Here is a 19,802-nt window from a genome sequence, read left to right as displayed (position 1 = left end):
CTCCGCACCCAACGTAGGGCTTGAACTCACACCCCTGAGATCAAGAGCTGCATGCTCTACTGACGGAGGCAGCCAGGGGCCCCAAGTGCACAAATATTCCTTTAGAGTGTCACTGTGGGACTAGGAAAATAGGGTATCTTGGTAAGAAAAGCCAAGGTTTGAGCCTGACGGCGGACCTAGCACAAGGTAGTCCTATTTATGACAATATGTTCAGCGCTTAAGAGTGAAGGGAAAGGGGTGCATGGGTGACTCAGTTGGTTAAGCGTCCGACTTCGGCTCAGGTCATGATCTCACGGTTCGTGGGTTCAAGTCCCACGTTGGGCTCTGTGCTGACAGCCAGCTTAGAGCCTGGAGCCTGCTTCAGATTCTATATCTCCCTCTCTCTCTGACCCTCCCCTGCTCACGCTGTGTCTCTCTCTCTCAGAAATAAATAAAAACATTTAAAAAATTAAAAAATATTTTAAAAAAAAGTGAAAGGAAAATGAAATGAAATGTACTTCTTAAATCTTCGAGAGACATCATGGTATGTTTCATTTTCCACCACGCCTAGCTACACTATCTCCCCGAGTGACACCTGGCTTTGGCCGTTCAAATGCATTTGTCTCTTTCTGTGGCAACATGAGCTTGGCAGAACATTGAGAACTGGGGGCTGAGAAAAGAAAATGCAGTCTTTCTGCCCACAGAAGAGGCTCTGAGACATCCGTGCTAACACAGCATTGCCGAAAGGGCTCGTATATGAATCAGCCACAAATGTTAAGTGGGCTGCTGAAGACTGCAGAGTTTATGAGAATTTCTGATGAAGCAGCATGCAAGAGCGCGATCGGCTATTGTGTGAGTGTGGCGCAGGCTGTAATTTGACTTGTTTGGGTCTTTTTGTTATCATGTGTTACGCTTCGCTAGAGCCCTTCACTAAAGCCGGCTGCAAGCTCTCTTTTCCCCCTTGCTTGCGGGTCCCCCGCTTCATGAATGAGAATTGAGGCTTGCGGCAAGAATGCTAAGTATTCCTTCCAACGACAGACAGAAAGGGCTGGGAGGCAATTATGTTTTATTCACTTCTGATTCCAGGAACACGATCCCAAGTCTCCTAATTTCCTAATCACAGATGCATTTTGGCGCTCACCACAGTCCATTTGGATCCCCCCCAAAGTATCTAGAAACCAAACCAAAAGCAGCGTCAAGCCAAGAGGAGTATGAAGGCCATCACGTAAAACACATCCAGCTTCCAGCATCCTCCCCCTTCCTGGACCCAGTACTGTCTAGAGTTGACACCTTTAGCAAAGAAGTACACGGGCACCTATATTTTATCTGGCAATCCTATTAAGGCCGTTAAGAACTCTATCTTAGTCGTATGCTGTCAGAGCCTATTTGGGGGAAAAAATCTAAGATTAGTCACCCAATTGTTGAGCAGTTCTTCTCAAAGTCTGGTCCCAGGTAATCTGCATTAGAATAACCCAGGAAACCTGTGAAAAAGACAGATTCCTGAGTCTTGCCCTAGACTCACAGAAAAAGAAATTCCAGGGACGGGCCTGGAAATACACATTCTTGAAAAAATCTCAGATGATTCTGAGGCACTCAGAAAGCACGACAGTTATGTAATGGTCTGCTTGCCTTTTCATCTCCCATCGGTATCTACTTATAGCCTTTTTCTGCTTGTGGAAAGGAGATAATAAAAGTACGGTAGTGACATTTAGGGGAATCTCGATAAATACTCCCTTAATCCCTTTTTAAAGGAACTTTAGACTTCAGGAAGAAGATGGCGTAGGTCCTCAAGGCCCTTCCCCAGTTCCCCGAGGAAAAGAAAGTCAGAGGCTGCCTCTGATCGCCTCCACGTAACTACACCAGATCCTCCAGGCTGCTACTCCAGACCCAAGCCAGGAGAGCCTTTGGGCAGCGGCTCCAGCACTAACGTGTCCAGAGTTTTCACCGCGTGGGACAAACAGGATGAATCTTCAGGGAGTGTGCAGAGACGCCTGCCATTATTTTACCCCTTGTCTAAATTACCTCTGTATTTCTTTCTCCTCTAGATCAGAGTTAGCTTAAAACCAGAACTCTCCCCCCCCCCAATATTCACCTGTCTCTAACTCTGCTCTGCATTTTCCAGCATTTTATTTGAAAGTCAGCCACCAACGTTAACGAACTGCTAGCTCACTGCCTGTTGAGAACCCTGAGCCAGAGAACGGGCCGAATCCAGCAGGTTCAGGATTTGGGTTTAGAAAAACTACAGGCCCCAAAATGCAATTTCACCTTCCAAAGACTACCACTCCCGACATGCAATGCAGCCAGAGTTAGCAAAGGAAAACCCCGTCTGGAAATTTTGCCTCCATGTCACCCTCAGGCAAAGGAAAGATTTAGAAAGTCTCCAGAGGGTATTTTTTGCAGGAGTGGTCACTCCCCCAATCCAGGCAAGGAAGGGGAGGAGTCTGGGCCGTGTCCCGCCCCTCCTCCAGTAAACTTCTCCCACTCCAGGTTAGGAGGCTGGAGTTGGAAGGGCCGGGAGTAGCTGCACGTCCCCACGCTTTCCTCATGGTTACGGTGACTAGAGCCGTGTTTGGAGACCTGCCCTCAGGGGCAGGGACAGTGGAGAAGTTCCAGCTGCAGTCAGACCTGCTGAAAGTGGACATCATCTCCTGGGGCTGCACCATTACGGCCCTGGAGGTCAAAGACAGGCAGGGCAGGGCGTCAGATGTGGTGCTCGGCTTTGCGGAGTTGGAAGGTGGGTTGAATTCTGCCCCGGGCTGCGGGGCGGCCCCGGACCCCCAGCCCTCCCGCACACGCCCCCGATCGAGCTGCAGGCGGCCAGGATCCAGGGCAAGTACCCGAGCTCGTCACCCTCGTCACCATCGGGAGTGTTTGCAGCCGGCAGACCCACTGTCTTTCCATCCTGTGCTCTGAAAAAGACACAAATGGAAACAGCTCTAGGACTTGGCCTCTGGTTGTCCATTCAGGCTTTGCCTTAATTAATTTAGAATAGTTGAGGGTCGGGGGCGCCTGGGTGGCTCAGTCGGTTAAGCATCAGAGTCTGGCTCAGGTCATGATCTTGAAGTTGGTGAGTTCACAGCTGGACCCTGCTTCAGATTCTGTGTCTTCCTCTCTCTCTCTGCCCTTCCCCTGCTCCCGCTCTGTCTCTCTCTCAAATAAATAAACATTTAAAAAAAATAGTTGAGGGTAGGATAAAACCCCAGCAAACTGCAGCGATCTTTGAACTGCCAGATATGTGAGGGCAAAGGGAGGGAAAAGCTGGCTAGAGGGGGTGTGGCTTCCAGGTCTTGCCTTGTGTTCTTTCTGTAGTACAATCTAAGACCTGCCTCTTCTACTTCCTCTCTCCCTCATCAGATTCTCCTTGAGCCCTGATTGTCTGAGAAAGGCGTCTGGACGTGGCTTAGTGGGTGCAGACAGCTCAGCCACCCAGCCTGGTATGACATAGCGCCCAGCACCCGCTGGCTGCCCAGGAACCAACCAAGCAGAAGACCAACTCATTTATGGGTTTCGTGGGACAATTAGGTTCATGTATTAATCCATGCATTCACAAACTGTACATTCAGTTACCTCATTCAGACAGACAAGGTCCTCACCCTCACAGGGCTGGCACTTTTGCTGGGGGGAAGGGGTCGGGGAGGTGTTAGACACTAGCCAAATAATCGCATTGAAAAATCATTACAGTTGCAGTTTGATCTTAACAAAGGAAAGGGTCCACAGTGCTATATCTCGACACTACTGTGTAGCCAGACAGGAGATGAGGTCTGAAATAAAGTTGGCAAAAGGAAACTGCTTGAAACTGAGTACCCTTTGCTCAGTGGTAGGGGCGTGGGCAAAATCGGCTAGCGGGGAGGTTTGAGGTTTTTCTTTAGTTGTGTCTTTCTATCTGTTTGGTTCTTTAGATATGTAACATGGCTCATGGTTAGAAGTTAACAGAAAACTCTTGAGTGTTGGTTTTCTTTGGTGGAGGTTCAGATCCTCTGTCTTCAGTCAAAAGGCAAGAGAGTTGACAAAAGAATTCTTTAGAATGATTTTGCTGAGTCACCTCTCTCTGTTAGTACCATAACTATTTTCCAGGCTGACACAGAATCACAAAGAGATTACTTGGCTGGTGCAAAACTGCCCAGTGGAGTCGAAGAATTGGACATACGGCCTAGAATTCCAGAGCCAGCAAAGCTTTGGAGATGCTGAGCTGTCGGCCTCTGCTTTTAGTGCCTCGTTTCCATCTCGGCCATTCTGGAGACATGGCCCTCCCTCTGCACCTCTACACACACGCATTCACAACTCTCACTCCTTACCAGTGTTAGTTCTGATATAAGGGTCACATGGCTCTCAAAATACAAAACGTCTTTGTGGAATTCTTATGAAATGTGTACCATGACGCCATGATGGCNCTGGTTGCCCCCCCCCCCGGGCCCCCCGGTGTCTTTGTTGTTGTTGTTAGTTAATATCCGGTGCAATATTGGTTTTAGGAGTAGAATTCACCCATTCATCACTTAGGTACAACACCCAGTGCTCATCACAATTGCCCTCCTTAGTACCCATCACTCGTCTANCATCATCCACTTTGCCCTCTCCCCCGCCCCGCTTCAACCCTCAGTTTGTTCTCCATTGTTAGGAGTCTCTTCTGGTTTGTTTCCCTTCCTTCTCTTCTCCCCCTTCCCCATATGTCATCTGTTTTGTCTCTTAAATTCCACTTGAGTGAAACCATATGGTGTTTGTCTTTCTCTGACTTACGGCGCTTAGCAGAATACACTCTAGTTTCATCTGTGTCATTGCAAATGGCAAGATTTCATTTCTTTGATGGCTGAGTAATATTCCATTGTGTATACAGACCACATCTTCTTCATCCACTCATCAGATGGAGGTTTGGGCTCTCTCCATAGTTTGGCTGTTGTTGACAGTGCTGCTGTAAACACTGGGGCGATTGTGCCCCTTCGAATCTGTATTTTTGTATCCTTTGGGTAAATACCTAATAGTGCAATAGCACCGGTGTCTGATTAGGCACTGAAGTGTTGGTTTTGTGAGGGCATTAATACAGTGGAGTTGTCTCTGTAAGTCCGTGACTCTTGGGGGAGTCTGGATAAAGAAGGTATTATCCCCAAATGTTCTTAAAAGGGAGAAAAGAAATCGATCTCCCCAGATTATAGTGATCTAACGTGTGTTTTATTGCCCTCCATGTTAGTAACATCTCTTGAGAATGTTAAATGGCATTTTCTTATTAGTATACATCACAGACTTCACAAAATGCCAAGTTGAATCAAAGCATCCAAAATATTCTAGATGCTCATTCCTATGCTATATTTTAGATGATTGAATTATTTATTCTAGAAGGAAAGCAAGTTATTTTCAGAAGAGGAGAAGCTGGAAAAAAGCCCTTGGAATATCAAGTAATGCTTTCTAATATGTGCAGCAGCCATCATCATGGCTATTGAAAGAGGCCCCTTGTTCCCTTTCTGCACTCCTGTCTCTCAGGTTTTTTTGTAAATTCTTTCCACAAAGGTAGATACTGCTAAAGATAAAAGAAGACGTCATGTGTGTCATAACAGGAAGCATACTTGTCTTGGTCAGAATAGTGTGAAATGGGACTCTGCTACGGTTTTGATCATTCTTGTGTGTTAAAACCCATGTTAAGAAATTGGCAACGTTTGGGAGACCTCACTTGGCAGACTGTGTGACTCTTGATCTTGGGGTTGTGAGTTTGAGCCCCATGTTGGGCATAGAAATTACTTTAAAAAATAGGGGCGCCTGGGTGGCTCAGTCGGTTAAGTGAACAACTTCGGCTCAGGTCATGATCTCACAGTTCGTGGGTTCGAGACCCACATCGGGCTCTGTGCTGACAGCCAGCTCAGAGCCTGGAACCTGTTTCAGGTTCTGTACCTCCCTCTCTCTCTGACCCTCCCCTGCTCACGCTCTCTCTCAGAAATAAATAAAACATTAAGAAAAAAATTAAACAAAAAGAAATTACTTTAAAAAATAAAATCTTAAAAAAAAAAAAGAAATTGGCAACAGTGACTGTCTTCAAGAGAGGACTCTGGTTACTGGGATGCAGGGGTAAGAAGGAGACTTTATTTTCACTGTCCATTCTTTTCAAATATCTGAGTGTATAGACGTTATATAAACAAACCTGAGGTGAATCATTTAAAGCTACAAGACATGACAGAATAAGGGGTTATCTTGACATTACTATGCCCCCAAAATATTTTGAGCCACAGGGAGGAGCTAAGCATGTATAATTCCGTGAAACATGGTCCTTTTTAATTGCCAGGTTAGATGTGAACTGTCTCCAGTTTCCCAGATAGATTATATCAACTGCTTGGATCATGGCCATGACCCGAGGTCAGAATGGCTCCGTTTTTCCCTGGGAAAATGAGATCTTTCTTCTGTAGAATTCTAAAGAGGTAAATCATACGATCTTTTAGTTACAGCCTGGAAAAGTCACCAATGCCTCCTATGAATTGTTCTGCCATTTTTGTTTTGTACCTAAAATATTTAAAAATGCTTTTCCTCTTCATGCCCCACCCACAGTCATTATGACTTCTTCCAAAATCTGTGATGAGACTATTTGCCTATAAGCCGCAGGTTTAAACAACCTACCCACACAATCTGTGCTACTCTTGCCCTTCATCTTCCCTCTGGTTACCACCACACACCCGGCTATTACTGCCATGAGAGTCATTATGGAAAAAATAGAAAATATAGACATAGTGCTTTTAGAAAACCCCAGCCCATAGTGGGTAGAGGAAAAGGGAGCAGTTCAGAAACTGCAGTCTAGTCTTGCAGATGCCCTTGTAGGAGTATTGGGGGTTCCTGGCTTCAATCTCTGCTTTCTCCCTTAAAGTTATTTAACCTCCCCAGACATATTTCTTCACCTTAACTAATGGGTAATGAGGACTAAATGTGCTACTTGGCTGTGATGGCGTCTTACCGTAGTGAGCAATCAATCGTTTTTATCTCCTTTCTTTCCCTGCCCCCAAATGTCCTCCTTCACACAACTTGGGCGTTTTACCTCACTTGGTTAATACTGCGAAAAAGAGCATCAGGATCCATGTGGACAGCCAGCAGCCATTTGAAAATATATAAAATACTGGGGACAATTAAAGTGCTTGTCAGTTAAAGTGATGTTTGTTTTCCTCAGAAAACAGGTTGTAGAAGTTTAGATTGGAAATAGTAGGTACTTTTATTTCACACTTTTAGGGCACTCCGGCTGAAGTGTAGGCAGTACGAACGAGGTGGATAGCAGAGCTGGGGTCCGAGGGAGGTTAGAGGAGTAGAAAGGTCCGTATCGCTGCTGGTTAAGGATTTATTAATATACTCTGGCCAGTCCTTTGCCCAGGAAAAGGGACAGCCTTTTCCTCTACCCTTTATCCCACATCAACAATCGAAAAAAATCCTCATTCATGGCTTGCCCTAGAAACTTTGCCCTTTTTCATGGAAAACAGTATTTTCTGCATTTGAAAACAAGCTTTATCGTCATGTCTTACTCAGAATTCGGGGAATGTCAGTCTTTGTCATTCTGATTGGATATAAAAGCTGAGTGACTTATGAAGATACTAATGTCTTCAAAACAAATAACATGCACTTGTTTTGAAGAGTTTTTCAAAGACAGCTGAGAGCAATGGTTTCTGCTGTCCCCACGGATTAGTTGTTGAAAACTCTTCATCTAAACCAAGGACTGACGAGTGTTTCTTCCCTCCGTGGGCTATTTACTGTTGCCAGAAAGTGGTCCCTTCCGAGGGAATTCTTCAAGCCCAGGACCCAGCAGCTTGGCTGTTGAATTTGTCACTGTCTTCAGAGCCGAGCGTGTGGCTGGCAGAGTGGGGACTCTGTACGTTTGTTGAATAGATCAGGGTAGGAATCAAAAGTAGATTCAGCCAAATAATTTTTGAACAAAAATTCTGCTTTTCTTCACATTTTTTTAGCTCGGGAAAAGCAGACGAATGGTCCACGTTATACCTCATCAAGGAAATACAAATTCAAACAATAGGGAGGTCCTATCAGAATGGCCAAAATCCAGGACACTGACATCACCAGATGCTGGCGAGGATGTGGAGCAACCCGAACTCTCATTCGTTGCTGGTGGGAATGCGAGATGGGACCGCCACTCTGCGAGACAGTTTGCTTGCTTCGTACAAAACTAAACATATTCTAACCATATGATCAAGCAGTCATGCTTCTTGGTAGTTACTCAAAAGAGTTAAAAACTTACGTCCACACAAAAATCTGCACACAGGTGTTTATCACAGCTTTGTTCATAATTACCAAAACAAGCAACCAGATGCCCTTTGGTAGGGGAAAGGACAAATAAACTGTGGTACATCCGGGCAATGGAATATTACTCAGTGCGAAAAAGAAATGAGCCATCAAGCCATGAAAAGACAGGGAGGAACCTAAAGTGCTATATTACTCAGTGAAAGAAGCCCATCTGAAAGGGCTATGAAGTACACAATGCCAACTATGACATTCTGAAAAAGGTACATTTCTGGGGGCAGTAAAAAAATCTGTGGTTGCCAGGGGTTGGGGGGACAGGAGGGATGAATAGGCAGAGCAGAGAAGATCTTTAGGGCCGTGAAAATACTCTGTATGATGTTATAATGATGGATACATATCATTATTCATTTGTCCAAACCCACAGAATGTGTAACACCAAGAGTGAACCTTCCTGTTGAACTGTGGACTTTGTGTTTGATAATGATATGTCAACATAGGATCATCAGTTACTAGAAATGTGTCTCTTTGATGGGGGGAGGTGTTGATAATGGGAGAGGCTATCCATGTGTTAGGATGGAGGGTATCTAGGAAATCTGTGCCTTCTGCTTAATTTTACTGTAAACCTAAAACTGCTCTAAAAAATAGAGTCTACTAAAAACAAAATACGAAGCTCCTGGCTGGCTCAGTCGGTAGAGCGTGTGACTCTTGATCTCGGGGTTGTAAGTTCAACACTCATATTAGGCGTAAAGATTACTTAAAAATAAACTCTTAAAAAAATAAAAATAGGGGCGCCTGGGTGGCTCAGTCAGTTAAGCATCCAACTTCGGCTCAGGTCATGATCTCGGGGTTCGTGGGTTCGAGCTCCGAGTCGGGCTCTGTGCTGACAGCTAGCTCAGAGCCTGGAGCCTGTTTCAGATTCTGTGTCTCCCTCTCCTCTGACCCTCCCCTGCTCATGCTGTCTCTCTCAGAAATAAATTAAAAAAATAAAAAGAAAACAACAGTAGATGAAGTAAAACCAAAAGAAGGTTACTTGGCCCTTTGGAACTCCTTTCGGTTATCCAGTGGAAGGAGTTTTAAAGCTGCATCTTCAGAAAGAGGAGGGAGGGGAGGGAGAGGAAGGAGGGGGAAGCAGGTGGAGAGGTCAGTCTGGCCTGTGCTAAGAGATGGTAGTCAGCGCAATTCACCAGACAGCCTTGTGCTTTTCACATAATGTGATGCTTAAGAACAAGAACTTGTGGGCCGCCAGGGCAGCTCAGTCAAGTCAGGAGTCCGACTCTTGGTTTCATTCTTTCTCCACGGATCTGTGTGTCACCTCTGCCACGTTTCAGGTCCTCACAGGTACAGGACCTGTCTGGGATTGTCTCTTCTGTTCCATCGGTCTGTTTGTCTCGTTCTGGGCCAATACCACACTGCCTTAACTTAGTGAGTCTTAGGATCTTCACTCATGTTGTTTTCTTCAAAATTTTATAATTATTTTGGCCCTTTGCTTTTTCATAGCAAGGTTAAAATCATCTTGTTTAGTTACACGCACACACACACACACACAACCCTTCCTTGGGGCACCTGGGCGACTCAGTCAGTTAAGCGGCTGAATTTGGCTCAGGTCATGATCTCACGGGTCGTGAGTTTGAGCCCCGCATCGGGCTCTGTGCTGACAGCTCAGAGCCGGAGCCTGCTTCAGATACTCTCTGCCCCTCCCCTGCTCATTCTCTGTCTCTGTCTCTCTCTCTCAAAAACAAATATTAAAAAAGAGAGAGAGAGAACAAGAACTTAGGAGCCAAACTGTATGTTCAAACCCAGGTTCTTCTGATAATGATCTGTGTGTTTGGAGCAAGTTACTTAACTTTTCTGTCCTCGGTTTCCACATCTGTAAAATGAGGGTATAGTGTCTACCTTGTAGGAGTATCCTGAAGATGAAATGAATGAAATGTAGTTAGAAAGTAGCTGAGTCTTAGGAAGAACTTGGTGTTAGCTCTTATGATAGTTCATGGACAGCCTCTTAGGACCTTCAGGTTAGCAAAGGAGTGAACCAGGAAAGACCTGGAAGAGAGTGACTAATATTTCACTCATGCCCAGCCAGTTGAGTAATGGGAGCCTGTAACTGGGTGAATGGTTCAGGGTCTGAGAGCCCCTCCAGCCATGATAGAAAGAGTTCATAGGCTTGAACTGCAGTTTCTTCTATCAACAGAGATGGGATGAATACAAAGAACTATAGGAAAGGAGGATAGAATTCCAAGGACGTCTGAGTGAAAAACAAATGGGAGATGTGTTGGTTTCTTTAAACTTCTAAAAAAAGTTTTAATTTATTCATTTATTTACGTAATCTCTATACCAAACATGGGGCTCGAACTCATGACCCCAAGATCAAGAGTCACACACTCCTCGGACTGAGACAGCTAGGCGCCCCAACAAATGGTTTTGAGGTGTTAAGTACGTCTCAAGTATGATAATAATATGGACATGCTTATACCAAAAAATTATTTATTGTTTACTTGCAATTCAGATTCAACTGGGTGTCCTGTATTTCCTTTGACAAACCCTATATATTTGTTTAATGCTCTTTAAAGGATAGTTTGATGAAGTAACTGTATTATTTTAAAAAAAATAAAAAGAGAAAGAAGAGTAAGATAGGTTCTTCTCAAGACTACACAAGAATATGATGAAGGAAATTGACTGGCATAGAAAAGAGCAGATTACAAAGCAGCAGGCATATTAAGACTCCATTTTTATAGAGAAGAAGAAAAGCACACGCATCCATAAAAGATGGCAGGGAGATATACATAAGAATATTGACAGTGGTTCTCTCTAGTGATGAGATTGGATGATTGAAATTTCTTTGTGCTTTGGGGTGCCTGGGTGGCCCAGTCGATTAAGGGTCTGACTCCTGCTTTCAGCTCAGGTCATGATCTCAGTTTGTGGGTTCAAGCCCCGCATCAGGCTCTGTGCTGGCAGCATGGAGCCTTCTTGGATTTTTTCTCTCTCCCTCTCTCGCTGCTTCATTCCTCCTTGCACTCTGTCTCTCTCAAAGTAAGTAAATAAACATGAAAACATTTTTTTATTTCTTTGTGCTTTATAAAATTTTTTCAAAATGTTTATAAAGAACATGCTTTACTTTTGGAAAGGGGCAAGGTCGTCTGTAAAGAACAGCATTTTTCTGTGTTTCCCTGAGGGTTTGGATATGCCCAAGTTATTACTACTTTCAGTTTCTCTCAAAAGAAAGCTGGGGTGGGGGGGCACACCTGGGTGGCTCAGTTGTTAAGCATCTGACCTCAGCTCAGGTCATGATCTCATGGTTCATGAGTTCGAGTCCCACAGCGGGTGAGCACGAGCTCTGCTTGGGGTAAGCCCTACTTCTCTCTCTCTCTGCCCCTCTTGGGATTCTTTTTTCTCCTCTGTGCCTCTTGCTTACTGTGTGCTCAAGAAAGAAAGAAAGAAAAGAGAGAGAGAGAGAGAAAGAGGAAGGAAGGAAGGAAGGAAGGAATTGGTGGGCAGTACTATGAGCCTCACCTTTGGTTTGAAGTTTTATTTTATTATTATTATTTTTTAATGTTTGTTTACTTTTGAAAGAGACAGAATGTGAGCAGGGGAGGGGCAGAGAGAGGGAGACAAAGAATCTGAAGCAGGCTCCAGGCTCTGAGCTGTCAGCACAGAGCCTGACGCGGGGCTCGAACCCACAAGCTGTGAGAGGTTTGAAGTTTTAAAAAACACTTTCACCCCATGCCCTCCATCCCATGTCCCCACAGGGTACCTCCAAAAGCAGCCTTACTTTGGAGCCGTGGTTGGCAGGGTTGCAAACCGAATTGCCAAAGGAACCTTCACGGTGGACGGGAAGGAGTACAAGCTGGCCATTAACAATGGGCCCAACAGTCTGCATGGAGGAGTCAGGGGGTTTGATAAGGTGAGTCGGGGGCACTGGACACAGTCCTCACCTGGAGCACTTCACAAAGCTCCTTCAAACACACCTTCTGTTTGCCAGGCTCCACCCTTGCAAGCCCTATAACAAACGCATGATACAGGAAAGAGGCCGGTCCGGTGGTGGAGGGGAGCCCTATTCCCGGACCCGTCCTTCTGTAGCTCATCTGACTGTAACAGGCAGGGGGGCCCTTAGTGAAAGGGTGACAGCCCTTGACCTGGAAAAGAGAGAGAATGACTTTCTCACAGCGTCTGGATCAGGAAGTCCAGTTGACCTTAGGCGCAACAGAAAAGTGGCTTACCACTTACTGTGCAAGGCATTTTGACCTATTATCTCTATCCTTTCTAGAACCCTGTATTATCACCAAATGAGAAGTCTGAGGATATGAAAGGCCATATAACTCCTAAGTTGAGCTGCCCGACCTGAAGCCCTCATTTCCACACTAATACTACTGGTGTCCCCCGGCTGCTATAATGTGCTCCCAACCCCCCCTCCACCCCTGAAACTGTTGTTAAGGCCCCTTCCCTGGCAGGGTGGTGCCACAACCAGGCCTACCCTTCCCCTGAAGTGCCTCATGCCTCAAAAAGTACCTCAGATTCTCCCCAGTTACCTCTTTCCACAGTAAGAGTCCCAGTCCCTAAGTGAATCCCTGGAGAAATAAGGCTGGGAAAGCTAATTGCTCAAACACCTTCCCTCTGAGGTAGAAATGCCTGGCCTGCTTCCCAGCTGTGTGAGAGTCTGCGGGTTTCCCCCCCCCCCCCGGCCCCGTGACCCTCTAACTAGTCTAATTTCGAGGGAGGTGATCTAGGTAGCTAACTCTCCTTTCAGTGATACCGCCCAGTTTATTTCCCAGAGAAGAGCCAGAAAATACAGGAACGTGTATGGTGGTTAAAGCTCACAGTTTCTCCTTTCCTGCTGCTTACTTACTGCCACCTGTCCTGTTGAAGGAAGTTGGTCACTGTCTTTCCCCTGTTTCACCAACTTCCTATCTGTGGCCTAGAACCACACTGCCTCATCTGTTCCCCTTTCCTCCATGATTAAGCAACTCACACCAGGAAGGCATGACGGCAAGACAGAGCCTCTGTCCCGGGATACTAGGGAACAAGCCAGGTCCATGGCATGCGGACTTTCCTCCTGAGGAGGTTGGGCCCAGCTCTGTTCTAACAGGGATCTTCAGAGCACCTGGTCTACTTGTTCCTGTTCCTTCTATTCACTGTAGTGTTTTCTGTGAGATTGTCGGACACGTGTGCCCTATGAGGACATAGCAAGATCATGAGTGCACCGTGCCTACCGAGCCCCTTCTGGGAAACAGGGGGGGGGCGGGGGGGAGGGCGTAATATGGTGGCCATTCCTGAGACTCCAGTAGAGCGAGGGAGCCAGACCCTTACGTACATAGCTGTTACAGGCAACAAGCCCCGTAACACGGATGCCAGTGGTGTGCTGTAGGACCTGGGTGTGGACAGATTAATAGCAATTGAGGAAGTAGGATTTGAACCACCCTTGAAGAAAGAATGGCATTTCATTTAGTAAGTAGATACTGGAGAGCATGGCTGCGTTGATGCCGAAGCCCAGACAGGGTAGAGAAAGACTTGGCAAGTTTTCGTAGGGATACTGAAAGCCTTTGAACTATAAGCTTTCCTGCAGTAACATGAGCAGTGCGAGGGGAACTTTGTTTCAGGCTGTATTTCATCACGACAATCACTGAATGATCATTGGCTTATAGGTATGTCATTTTCTATTTATATCAACAGATTTTTTTAAAAGATGAAATCTGAGGGTAGCCTGGGTGGCTCAGTCAGTTGAGTGTCCAACTTGGCTCTGGTCATGATCTCATGGTTCATATGTTCGAGCCCCACATAGGACTCTCTGCTGTCAGCGCAGAGCCCGAGTCAGATCCTCTGTCCCCTTCTCCCTCTGCCCCTCCCCCACTATGCACACACGTGTGCGCTCACTCTCTCTCTCCCTTTCAAAAATGAATAAACATTTAAAAGATGAAAGATGAAATTTGAATAACAGGATTAGAGACGGCATGTGAGTAGGCCTAAAGATGCAAACATGGAAATTTTCAGGAAATGTGGAAACTGCAGGGCCTGGAGTGCTTTCCCATGAATAGGAATTTTACTTCCCACAGAATGACATTCATCTGATAATACTGGTTTCCACGAAAAAACTTTCTGCTGCATTCTTTCTCTGAAGGACAAAAACTAGGTAGCAAGCTAAGAACATTTTAATTTAAATATTTTATTCCTAAAATTTTCCATTTGGGGGATTCTTTTTCTTTTTTGAGTCATGCCTATAACCGGCTTTATATTTTAAGCGTCTTGAAAGTTCAACGTTTCTGGGCGATAACTAGGGTGTAAAATTAATTTTTCACTAAGGTCAGTGAATTTGTTTCAGATACCAGCTGCTCTCACCGTAGGTGAAAGCAGAGACCTCCGCTCCTGCTGGGCTCTCCTTCCTGGTGAATGTGGGCTCACTCGACGTCAGTGAGAGATGCAGGCCGCGCCAGGAGCCGGCGGGCAGAGCCATTCCTGTGGCCCACAGAAATTATTATCTTTCAGGTCTATTTGGCATGATGGTGTGTGGCCTCAAGTCTGCTGTTAAAAAAAGGAAATACAAACAAAACATTCGCTGAAATGAAGATGTGGAATGGTGTAGACTGCCAGGCCTGAGTTTCAATCCTACTTATGTCACTAATGACATGTATGACTTTAAACAAGATCCCCCTCCCCCTCGAAACAATGGGCACGGAGTATGAAAGGGTTCTACTCCACTCCCCTGGCACGTGGGAGGTAGGAGTAGGCAAGTTAATGCCACTGAACTCAATTTGCTCGTCTATAAAATGGGGTCATAGTATTAGTTGGAGCCGTTTGATATTGCCAGTGTTCAACTGTTTTGACCTACAAAGACAGTCATTTCATGTGGTTCTGCCAAATCCTTACCTTACAAAATGATTTATGTAGGGGCGCCTGGGTGGCTCAGTCAGTTGAGCGTCCAACACTAGGTTTCGGCTCAGATCATGATCTTGTGACTCATGAGTTCAAGCCCCACACTGCCAGGGTGGAGCCTGCTTGGAATTCCCTCTCCCCCCGCTTTGCCCCTCCCCAGCTCTCTCTCTAAGTAAATAAATAAACTTTAAAAACAAAACAAAATTATTTATGTAAGCACCAGGTCAGTGGCTGGTGAGCACCGAACAAAGATCTCGCATCAGCAAAAGGACTTGTGACTATCTGCACATGGTGTCCTCTGATAATAGAGAATAAGGAAACAAGCTCAGGATCAGACCACTGAGTTCAAATCCACTGTCTTCCTAGCTGGAAGATGCTAGAAAAGCAGTATATTCTTTCTGAGTCCCAGTTCTCTTACCTTTTTAAAAAAAATTTTTTTAATGTTTCTTTATGAGAGAGCGAGAGTGAGAGCCAGGGAGGGGCAGAGAGACAGACAGACAGAATCTGAAACAGACTCTAGGCTCTGAGCTGTCAGCACAAAGCCCTACACTGGGGCTCGAACCCACAAACTGTGGGATCATGACCTGAGCCAAAGTTGGACCCTTATCCAACTGAGCCACCCAGACACCCCTTTTTTAAATAAATATTCATAAACAATACTTCCCTGGGAGAGAGGGGCTGACTTATTAAGGTCATTTTTAATACTGTGAGCAGATACTGCTGTATGACATTTATCAGAATGGGGCATCAAGATAAAAATAACCTTTTAAAGAAGGATAAGAAGAAAATATCTTAGGGGTGCCTGGGTGGCTTAGTCGATTAAGCGTCCGACTTTCGCTTAGGTCATGATCTCGCGGTTTGTGGGTTCGAGCCCCGCGTCGGGCTCTGTGCTGACTGCCAGAGCCTGGAGCCTGTTTCAGAGTCTGTGATTCCCTCTCTCTCTGACCCTCCCCTGCTCATGCTGTCTCTCTCTCTCTCTTTCCTAGAAATAAATAAAACATTAAAAAAAAATTTTAAAAAAGAAGAAAATATTGTAGGGCACATACGTATAAATTTAAGGAGAAAGAGTATGGGGAAGGGGAGTAGGTAAAGAGGAAAAAAAATTCTCTCGAAATCTACTTTTTTGGTATAAAACAAAATTTTAGAATAATCAAAACCCAAGCTATTATTCCAACATCTTAAAGATCATATAACCATTTCTCTTCCTAGAAGCCGCTGTCTCTAATTATTGAAATGTGGCGTTTAGTTTGAGATTGCAATGACTTAACAGCTTTGAAAACACTTTTTTTCCTAGGTCGTCTGGACCCCTCAGGTGCTGTCAAATGGTGTCCAATTCTCAAGGGTCAGTCCAGATGGTGAGGAAGGTTACCCTGGAGAGTTGAAAGTCTGGGTGACATACACGCTGGATGGTGGGGAGCTTACGGTCAACTACCGAGCACAGGCCAGTCGGACCACTCCGGTCAATCTGACCAATCATTCTTATTTCAACCTGGCAGGCCAGGTAAGGGAACTTACACCCGCTCCCTGCTGCGGTATAAAATGTAACTTGCCTCTTCTCTCCTGCCACGTGCTTTGTGGAATGACCGGGGGAGTCGCTGGATAGACCAACCCAGAATAGACTGAGTCTGGCAATGGGGTCGCCCTGGTGATGAGGCAAAATGCCTGGCAAAGCAGCTGGCTCATAGTAAGTGCTCAGTAAATGGAAGCTACAGAGAAAGATGGAATGAGTGCACTATATTACCCAGAGAATCATCTCTTTCCCACATGTTCAGACAAGTGACCAGCTATTTCAAGAACTCTCTCTCATCTAACTGCAACGTGAGCTTGCGTTTGCTTCCTCATTCCACGCCTACTCCCCCCAAATTCCTTCCAGTTAAGCCACTTTGCACCTTTGGAACTTAAGAAATGTGCCTGGCTCAGCCCCTCTGGTTGTGCCACCAACATTTGTGTGTCTCTGCTGCAGAACCCCCCCCCTAAGAGGGGTACAGAGACACTCCCACCCCTCCTAGGTAATGCCCTCCACACTACCTTACTTCCAACTAATGGTAATATTTTAGCTTGTTGAGGAGGCTGCTGCATGAGGCAGAGTAAAAAGTTTAGCTAAACTCTGTAGGCTCTATGACTTCCTCTTCATCTGAAGAGGGTACTTGCTTGAATCACTTTGGCATAATTTCCCAGCACAAGATGATGTTCACAGCCAACTAGTAATATCTTGCATTTTTACACTCTTTTAGGAGTATGCTGACAATGTGCTGATTTTTTTTCTAGGATTTTTTTCAAATAGCACGAATTAATTGGTTCTTATGTAATTTCCAAAGTTCTCCCTTTAAAAATAAAGAGGATTATAAACTTGTCTATTCCTTATCCTCAGAAACTTCTGCCACGCTCCTTAAGATCTTAAAAACACCAAACCCCGGGGCTCCTGGGTGGCTCAGTCGGTTAAGCATCCAACTTTGGCTCAGGTCATGATCTCACATTTGGTGAGTTCGAGCCCCACATCAGGCTCTGCGCTGACAGCTCACAGCCTAGAGCCTGTTTTAGATTCTGTGTCTCTCTCTCTCTCTGCCCCTCCCTGGCTTGCACTCATTCTCAAAAACTAAATAAACATTAAACAACAACAACAACCCAAAAGCTAAACAAACATGCCCAGTCATAAGAGGCCCTGGAATAATGTGCATAATAACCCCACTTTTTTATTTTAAGTAGGCCAGCTGGGGGCTTGAACTCATGACCCTGAGATCAAGACTTGAGCTGAGATCAAGAGTTAGACACTTAACCAACCGAGCCACCGAGATGCCCCTTAAACACTCTACTTTTTATAATGAGCTCACAAGAAACCTGACAGAAATAGAATAAAATATTAGTGGGTTTGTATAGGTAGTAGACCATGGTGGTTTTTTACTGTTCTTCACATTTTTGTACGTGGAAGATATCCTATTCTATAATGGGTTGGAAGTGGCCTAAAGAAATAGATTCAGAGATAGAAAAGAAAATATGGGGGTGCCTGGGTGGCTCAGTCGGTTAAGCGTCTGACTTCGGCTCAGGTCGTGATCTCACGGTTCGTGGGTTCGAGCCCCGCGTCAGGCTCTGTGCTGACAGCTCAGAGCCTGGAGCCTGTCTTTGGATTCTGTGTCTCCCTCTCTCTCTGACCCTCCCCTGCTCACGCTGTCTCTCTCTGACTCTCATAAATAAATAAACAAACAAAAATGAAAAGATATTATGCATGAAATATTACACCAGTCAATGTATTCCAATCAAGGAGACAAAATGGGAACGTAACAGTCACTGAAGCTCTTTCCATTTACCTGGCAGGAGGACTCTCACAGAGCACGGACCCCACCCAGAAGGGCGGTCAGTGTTAACCCCCTTCTGTGTACTGGCTTAGTGAATGCAGCTCGAACCCTCAGCCACTAGCCTCAGGGTTGAGGATAGGAGGGAGCCATCAGCCTTTTGGGGAGCACTCCAACAAGAGTGGGTAGTCATTCACAAGGCCTGGGGTCAAAGGGCCTCTGCATCTTCAGAACATCTCTTACCCTACCCAGGAAAGCACTTTTGAATGTTTATTTATTTATTTTTGAGAGAGGAGAGAGAGAGAGAGCACAAGTACGGAAGGAACAGAGAGAGGGGGAGACACAGAATCTAAAGCAGGCTCTAGGTTCAGAGCTGTCAGTTCGAACCCACAAACCGTGGGATCATGACCTGAGCCAAGTCAGACACTCAAACCGACAGAGCCCCCAGGTGCCCCAGCGCTACTGTATGTCTTAAACCCTCCCCAGGGAAATAGCTCAAATCTTGATCATTTAAAGTGGTCAGTTTATCTTATATTATTTTCTTTTTGTTTATTCGTTATTTAAGAAGCAGTATGTTTGTGCTACTTGGGGCCCAATTGTGACTCATCACTTTTAAGTTTGAGTGTTGGAGGCCTGGAGGGAGGAGAGAACTCATCCTCAAAGAATGGAAAAGGCATGTAGGTTGCAGGTTAGTTGGGCTTTTGTTGTTGGTGTTCCTTCCTTATCTAACCCCAAACTGGGCAACATTTTTTTTTTTTTTAATTTAAACTTTACCCAAAGAGCTATGAAAGCAGCCTTGGGGAATTTGAGATGAAAATCAATAGTGCTGGTTCCAGGGGTGCCTGGGTGGCTTAGTTGGTTAAGCGTCCGACTTTCGCTTAGGTCATGATCTCGCGGTTCGTGGGTTCGAGCCCCGCGTCGGGCTCTGTGCTGACTGCCAGCTCAGAGCCTGGAGCCTATTTCAGTCTGTGACTCCCTCTCTCTCTGACCCTCCCCTGCTCACGCTGTCTCTCTCTCTCCTAGAAATAAATAAAACATTAAAAAAAAAAAAATAAAATGCGTTTACTTTAAAAAAAAAAACAAAACAACAATAGTGCTGGTTCCAGTATGACTAGGTAGGTATGTCAGCACGGACCTGGGTTCTTCCGCCTTTCCATTCTGCTGCTTCAGTTTTGGCTTTTGTCTTCAGGCTCATTCTCTAACGGTCACAAGATGGCTGCCTCAGCCCCAGGAATCACTACTTCATAGAGTCACATCCAGAGACAAAAAAGAATCTATTCCTTTCCTCATATCTCTAATGTTCTACTGAAGAATAAACAGAACTTTCCCCGGAAGCTCCCCAGCAGCCTTCCCCTCACATTTCACGGGCCAGAAGTGTGTCCTGTGCCCCGCCTAACCTAATCACCAGCAAGGGAATTAGGCTGCCATGACTGGCTTAGGCCAATCAATATTTACCCGGTGGGA

The 19,802-nt window shown here is 45.5% G+C and overlaps 1 protein-coding gene and 1 non-coding gene across 2 annotated transcripts in view; both read left to right on the top strand.

Annotated features, from left to right (window-relative positions):
• Nucleotides 1-2,460: 2,460 nt before the first annotated feature.
• GALM (galactose mutarotase) overlaps nucleotides 2,461-19,802 on the top strand; it is a 52,894-nt gene continuing 35,552 nt past the window's right edge. Inside the window, exons 1-3 of the mRNA XM_077764254.1 lie at nucleotides 2,461-2,713; nucleotides 11,931-12,085; nucleotides 16,343-16,549. Coding sequence (XP_077620380.1) covers nucleotides 2,524-2,713; nucleotides 11,931-12,085; nucleotides 16,343-16,549 — 552 coding nt within the window. The 5' untranslated portion in view covers nucleotides 2,461-2,523. The remainder of the gene's footprint in view (nucleotides 2,714-11,930; nucleotides 12,086-16,342; nucleotides 16,550-19,802) is intronic.
• TRNAR-UCG (transfer RNA arginine (anticodon UCG)) lies at nucleotides 18,051-18,135 on the top strand. Its single transcript has one exon. It is a non-coding gene; the product is annotated as a tRNA-Arg (tRNA).

This window comes from Crocuta crocuta, unplaced genomic scaffold (assembly GCF_008692635.1).
Source record: "Crocuta crocuta isolate KB4526 unplaced genomic scaffold, BGI_CrCroc_1.0 scaffold164, whole genome shotgun sequence".
Classification (NCBI taxonomy): domain Eukaryota; kingdom Metazoa; phylum Chordata; class Mammalia; order Carnivora; family Hyaenidae; genus Crocuta; species Crocuta crocuta.
Note: the sequence above shows the minus strand (reverse complement) of the source record. Positions and strands in the feature narration are given on the sequence as shown.